This window comes from Gavia stellata, chromosome 7 (genome assembly GCF_030936135.1).
Source record: "Gavia stellata isolate bGavSte3 chromosome 7, bGavSte3.hap2, whole genome shotgun sequence".
Classification (NCBI taxonomy): domain Eukaryota; kingdom Metazoa; phylum Chordata; class Aves; order Gaviiformes; family Gaviidae; genus Gavia; species Gavia stellata.
In genome coordinates, this window is record NC_082600.1 from 6,671,330 (window position 1) to 6,678,404 (window position 7,075).

The 7,075-nt window shown below is 53.6% G+C and overlaps 1 protein-coding gene across 1 annotated transcript; it reads left to right on the forward strand.

Moving 5' to 3' along the window:
• Positions 1–2,328: 2,328 nt before the first annotated feature.
• LOC132317280 (inositol 1,4,5-trisphosphate receptor-interacting protein-like 1) lies at positions 2,329–4,585 on the forward strand. The gene is made up of 3 exons (XM_059819463.1): positions 2,329–2,346; positions 3,569–3,631; positions 3,788–4,585. The coding sequence occupies exons 1-3, from the start codon at positions 2,329–2,331 to the stop codon at positions 4,583–4,585; spliced, it is 879 nt and encodes a 292-aa protein (XP_059675446.1).
• Positions 4,586–7,075: the final 2,490 nt, after the last annotated feature.

Below are 7,075 nucleotides of genomic sequence, written 5' to 3' on the forward strand. Positions count from 1 at the left end.
AGTTACAGAATCATTGCCGGTGCAGAGGGTGCCTAGGACGCTGGGCTCCTGATTTTTCCCCAGCTGTTCCTTGAGGTGGTGGAGGAAGCACAGCATGTCCTCCACCAGCTGCTCTCTCGTGCAGGTGCACTCTGGCTCCACGTGGAAGCTGGACTCCCTCACCGGCATATCATCCGTGGTGCCCAGCTTCAGGTGGAAGGCATGCCCACAGCGGGGCTGCAGGTGCACGAGCAGGCTGGAGACAGCATCATCCTCACGGAGACTCCAACCTTCTAAGGCGCTGCCCACCCCAATGGCTGGCTTCAGTCGCGGCATGAAACTATTTGTGCTGGTTTTGGCTAGGGTAGAGCTAATTTTCTTCATAGTAGCTCGTATGGGGCTGTGTTTTGGATTTTTGCTGGAAACAGTGTTGATAAAGCAGGGATGTTTTAGTTACTGCTGAGCAGTGCTTACACAGAGTCGAGGCCTTTTCTGCTTCTCACACCGCCCCGCCAGTGAGTGGGCTGGGGGTGCACAGAAAGTTGGGAGGGGACACAGCTGGGACAGCTGACCCCAACTGACCAAAGGGACATTCCATACCATATGATGTCATGCTCAGCATATAAAGCTGGGAGAAGAAGAAGGAAGGGGGGGACATTCGGAGTGATGGTCTTTGTCTTCCCAAGTAACCGTTACGCGTGATGGAGCCGTGCTTTCCTGGAGATGGTTGAACACCTGCCTGCCGATGGGAAGTAGTGAATGAATTCCTTGTTTTGCTTTGCTTGCCTGTGCAGCTTTTGCTTTACCTATTAAACTGTCTTTATCTCAACCCATGAGTTTTCTCACTTTTACTCTTCCAATTCTCACCCCCATCCCACCTGGGGGGAGTGAGTGAGTGGCTGTGTGGTCTTTAGTTGCCAGCTGGGCTTAAACCACGACAGTCCTTTTTGGCACCCAGTGTGGCGCTCGAAGGGTTCAAGATAACGACAGGTTTGATTAGAATGTGCTAGATCGAATTTATAGCTGTTATTGCTGTTTAGCTATTAATCGGCAGGCTCCTGTGCTTGCCATGGGGTTTGCTTGCCTTACTGTATATTAGAGTCTAGCGCTCATTAGTGGCTGCTTTTTGCTTTCGCTGCTTGCTGTACTGCCATACTGCTTATCATCTTGCTCTGCTGTGCCTAGGAACATTTTGATAACAGCAATGGCCATGCGCCTGGGCTGGCAGATGGCCAGGGCATCGCTGCTCTTTCTGTGCTGCTGTACTGGACAGGCTGGAACTCCAGTGTGAACTCGAGTGAAAGGGACTGGATGAGTCCACATGGGAGCAGGACACCCCGAAGCGTCTGTGGCTGTGAATAAATCCACATCAGAGCAGGTACATCTCGACGCGTCTGTGGCCGGGGTTATGTCTGTGCTGCAGCAGGTGTACCACTGAAGGGATTGTGGCCCAAGGATAAGCCCACGCAGGAGAAGGTACACCTCGAAGCATCTGTGGCCGAGGATAAGTCCATGCTGCAGCAGGTACACCTGGAAGCATCAGTGGCTGTGCATGAGGTCATGCTGGAGCACCTCAAAGCGTGTGGGCATGGATAAGCCCACAACAGAGCAGGTACACCCCTGGAGAGACTGCAGCCATGGGAAAGGTAATGGTGGAGCAGGTTTACTTCTGAAGGGACTGTGGCTGTGGGTAAGGCCATGCTGGAGCAGGTATATCTCAGAAGGTATTGTGACCCATGGATAAGGCCATGCTGGAACAGGTGCACCTCAGTGTGACTGTGGCTGTGGATAGCTCTATGCCGCAGCAGGTATACCCCTGAAGAGACTGTGGTGCACAGATAAGGCTCCACTTGGAGCAGGTACAACCCTAAGGGACTGCAATCTGTGGATAAGTCCAAGCCGGAGCAGGGGCAAGGGGAGGACTTCATTGCAATGTTAAACCCTGTGGTCTGGTCCAAAGGGAAGACGGGTAGAGATTGTAATGGAAATACCTTTAAATTGTTGTAGCCCATGATTGGAGTTGCATGTTATAGGAATAACTACAGCAAGAACTGCATGAACCAAGGGAGGACAAGCCTTACAAGAAGCAGTGCAAGTGCAGCAGTGACCCCACCTGAGCTGGCTTTAGTGCCCCATAACCCCATGCCATACAACATCTCTCCTGTCCTGAGTGACCACCATAACAGATGGAGCCCAAAGTCAAATTAACTCAATGGACGTTTTGTGGACATTTATGGACATTTTACAGACATTTCACAGGGGTGATCCACAGACTAAGGGAATGGTATCTGTGTATTGTATCAAAGGATGGGAAGGGGGGTGGTGGTTAGAGAGACTGTTTTGGATAGCATGAGACATGAGCATGACGTAAGTGGTATGGAATAAGGGGTGGAGAATGCACTCCCCTTGACGCAGCCATCTCCTGGGGCACATTAGGCACAGCAGAGCTAGCCAGTCAAAAGAAAGGATTGAGCCACTACACCCAGTACTGGTGCGGCCTCACCTCGAGTACTGTGCGTAGTTTTGGGCACCATGGTGTAAGAAGCTTATAAAAGGGTTAGAATGTGCCTGAAGGAGGGCAACAAAGATGGTGAAAGGACGAGCGGGCATATCCTTATGAGGCGCAGCTGAGGACACTGGGTTTGTTCAGCTGAGAGGAGAGGAGACTGAGGGGTGACCTCATTGCTGCCTACAACTTCCTCAGGACGGGGAGCGGAGAGGGAGGGGCTGATCTCTTCTCTCTGGGGTCCAGTCATAGGATGCAAAGGAATGGCTTAAAGCTGCGTCAAGGGCACTTCAGCTTGGATATTAGGAAAAAGTGCTTCACTGAGAGGGTATCAGGCAGTGGAACAAGATCTCCCCAGGAAACGGCCACGGCCCGAAGCCTGCTGGTATTCAAGAAGCAATTGGACAAGGCTCTTTGATATACGATTTAACCTTAAGGTTGCCCAGCGTGGAGTCAGCGGTTGGACTCAATGATCCTCGTGGCTCCCTTCCAACTCAGGGTATACTATGATTATGAGGTTGCTGTTGGCAGGCAGATGATAATAAATCCAAAATAAAGCACGACGCAAGCTCCTGTGAAGAAAATTAACTCTAGTCCAGCGTTAACCAGTAGCCCAGGGCAGCTGTGAGTCGCTGAGCCGGGGTAGGGCCAAAGGCTGGGGCTGGCTGGCGGGCGTGCCTGTGATGCGCTCTGGCGCCTGTGACAGCACAGGGCACGAGTCACAATGGGGGTGGTTATAAGGGGCGCCAGCAGGCAGCGCTGCCCCAGTCCGGCCTGGGCCAGCGGTGAGTGCGCACGCGGGGGGAGGCTGAGCTGGAGGAGGGCGTGGGCAGGAACGCGGAGCCCCAGGGGGGTGGGTTCTCACCCTGCCTCGAGGGCCCAGACACTCGTGGGAGCGCCTTGGGCAGGGCACTGTGCTGCTGCCGCCGCCGGGGCTGACAGCAGGCCTTCCTGCCTCCCACGATGCCTCGGCCCCTCTCCTACATGTCCCCAGATCCCTGCGGCTCTCATCCCTGTCCCCCCACCACCAGCAGCTCCCTCCCTCCCAGCCCCACTGAACCCCTTCTCTCCCTCCTCCTGCAGGCCATGGCTGTCGCAGTATTCCTCGCACTCATTGTGCAAAGCATCATCCAGTACCCGCAGATGGTCAGGGATGAGCTGGATGAGGCCACGCGCGAGTGCATGCAGCAGTGTGCGGAGCAGCTGAGCCAGGAGATGACTCGGCTGCTGCAGGAGCTGGAGCAGAGGAGCCAGGAGCAGAGCGCCTTTGCCTGGGGAGCCCTGCTCTTTGCTGCCTTGCAGCAGTGGCAATTCTGGGCCGTTGCTGGAGTCCTGGTCCTGCTCTTTGGGCTCTGCTGGTGGCTCAGGAAAGGGAGCCGTCAGCCAGCCAGCAGCCGCAAGGAGGGCAGCTCCAGAAAGAAGGCACATAATAAGGAGCAGGCAGTAAAACCCAGTGTTGCACTGCATGTGGGCAGAGTTTTGTCCAGTCGCCTCCTGGACCTGCCAGAATCGTTCGTGATGGTGGAGGAGCTGGTGGATGAACTTCTCCGCATCTGCCGAAAGCTTTCCAGGAATACTTTCATGCCGCAACTGAAGCCAGCCATTGGGGTGGGCAGTGCCTTAGAAAGTTGGAGTCCTCATAAGCATGATGCTGTCTTCTGCCTGCTTGTGCCCCTGAAGCCCCCCCGTGGGCACACCTTCCACCTGGAACTGGGCACCATGGAGGAGATGCCAGCGAGGCATGCCAGTCTCCGCGTGGAGCTCGAGTGCACCTGCACGAGGGAGCAGCTGGTGGAGGACATGCTGTGCTTCCTCCACCACCCCGAGGAGGAGCTGAGGAGGAATCAGGGCGCCAGCCTCCTAGACACCCTCTGCACCGGCCCCTACCTAGACATGGAGAAAACCACCCTCTGGTTCCAGATATTGGTAAAAGCAGCCTGGGTGGCTTTGCCTCTGTCGCAACACTGCCGTCTAACAGTGCTACCTTCCAGGCGCTCAGGCAAGCTCCGGCTGACAAACACTGACGATATTACCCTCCTGATTGAGGTGATGTTTGGGGTGCAGCAAGATGGCTCAGACACCTTCCTGAGCATCGAGTAGGTAGAGGCCAGTGTTACCAGCAGCAGGACGTGGCCAGAGAGCTGTGCTGTGCCAGACGAGCAGTTCTCCAAGCACAGGGCCAGGCCTGAGGACACTCCCCGGAGAGCTCGTGCTGCAGAACTGAGCAGGCTGGACACAGAGAACACGCTGCTCATGCGGCAGTGGGAATTGCTGCCGCATCTTTCCTCCACAGCAGAAGCACACTCTGGGGAGTGGGACCCGATGCAGCTGAAGGGGCCATTGCAAGGAGCCTTGCAACAGAGACTCCGTTACCACCTGGACGGTGACTGCCCTCCCTCTTCGAGAGAGTCCATTCCCTCCGGGAGACTGGCCGTGGACAAAGATGGCAATAAATCACTTGTTTGAAGAAACGCTGCATCCATGAGTCTCTGTGCATCACTTTGATGGCGAACGCGGGCATAGGGTGCTGACAGCTCAGCTGCGGCAGAGTCAGCGAGCATTTTGCAGAAGAGCTGATGCAGTGGGCTCTGGTTTCAATGATTCCCTGGGCTTTGGCTTCCCAGGTGTTGTGGGTTAATGCCAGTAGGCAGCTTGGCATCACACAGCTACTTAGTCCCTTTCCCCCAGTGGGATGGAGGAGAGACTCTGAAGCATAAAAGTGGGAAAACGTGTGGGTTGAGAGAGGACAGTTTAGTACGTAAAGCAAGAGCTACATGCCCAGGCCAAGCAAAATAAAGAATTCATTCACTACTCCTCTGGTCTGCTGAGCAGACCTACCTTTTTAGGAAGCCGCCTGCCTCCCTGCGGCTCAGGTTACCATGAAATTTCCTAGCCTTTTATGTCCCTCAGTTTGTTATCATAGAATCATAGAATCATAGAATATCTCAAGCTGGATGGGACCCATAAGCATCATTGAGTCTGAGTCCCTGCTCCTTGCAGGACTGTCTAAAACTATATCATATGACTAAGAGCATCATCCAGAGGCTCCTTGAACTCTGACAGGCTTAGTGCCATGACCACTTCCCTGGGGAGCCTGTTCCAGTGACCAACCACCCTCTTAGGGAAGAACCTTTTCCTAAGGCCCAGTCTGAATTTCCCCTGACACAGCATTATTCTATTTCCTCGTGTCCTGTCGCTGGTCACCAGAGAGAGGAGATCAGCACCTGCCTCTCTGCTGCCCGCCTTGGGGAAGTTGTAGACTGCGATGAGGTCACCCCTCAGCCTTCTCTTCTCCAAGCTGATCAAGCCAAGCGACCTCAGCTGCTCCTCCTAAGCCCTACCCTCGAGGCCTTTCACCATCTTGGTCGCCCTCCTCTAGACACCTAGACACACTCTAATAGTCTGATGTCCTTCTTACATTGAGGCGCCCAAAACTGCACACAGTACTCGAGGTGGGGCTGCACCAGTGCAGTGTCGAGTGGGACAATCTCCTCCCTCAACCAGCTAGCTATGCTGTGCTCGATGCAGCCCAGGACCCAGTTGGCCCTTTGGGCTGCCAGGGCACGCTGTTGACTCCTATTAAATTTGCATTCAACCCAAACCCCCAGATCTCATTCTGCAGCGCTGCTCTCCAGCCTCTCATCCCCCGATTTGATTACCCCATTCCAGGTGGAGAATCGCGCACTTGCTCTTGTTACATTTCACACGGCTGGTGATTGCCCAGCTCTCTAGTCTATCCAGATCTCTCTGTAAGGCCTCTCTACCCTTGAGGGAGTCCACAGCTCCTCCTAGTTCAGTATCATCAGCAAACTTAATTAATGTACATTCGATTGCTGCACCCAGATCATTTATAAAAACATTAAAGAGCGCTGGCCCTAAAATCAAGCCCTGTGGGACCCCACTGGTGACTGGTCACCAGCCTCATGTAACCCCATTTACCATAACTCTTTGAGCCCAACCCATCAGCCAGTTGCTCACCCAACATACTATGGACTTGTCTAGCTGTGTGCTGGACATTTTGTCCGGAAGGATACTGGGAGAGACAGTACCAAAAGCTTTGCTAAAATCCAAAAAACCCCACATTTACTGGCTTCCCTTGGTCAATTAAATGGGTGACCTTGTCATAAAAGGAAATTAAGTCAGTTAAGCAGAACTTTCCCCTCATGAACCCATGTTGGCTATGACCAATGACTGCATTGTCTCTCAAGTGTTTTTCAGTAACTCCCAGAATAACCTTCTCCGTAATTTTACCAGGCACTGAAGTGAGACTGACAGGCCTGTAATTACCAGGGTCTTCCTTCTTTCCATTCTTGAAAATTGGGACAACATTTACCAGCTTCCAGTCAACTGCAACCTCTCCAGACTCCCCAGACTGCTGAAAAATAATCGAGAAAGGTCCTGCGATAACATTGGCCAGCTCTTTCAGTACCCTGGTATGAATCCCGTCAGGCTGCATAGATTTTTTCGCATTCAGCTGGAGCAGCAAGTCTCAAACAAGTTCAGAGTCAGCTGGGAGCTCATCATCCCCCCAGTCACGATCTTCCAACACAAGGCTCCGGGGGTCCCAGGGCCCATCATTGGTGTTAAAGA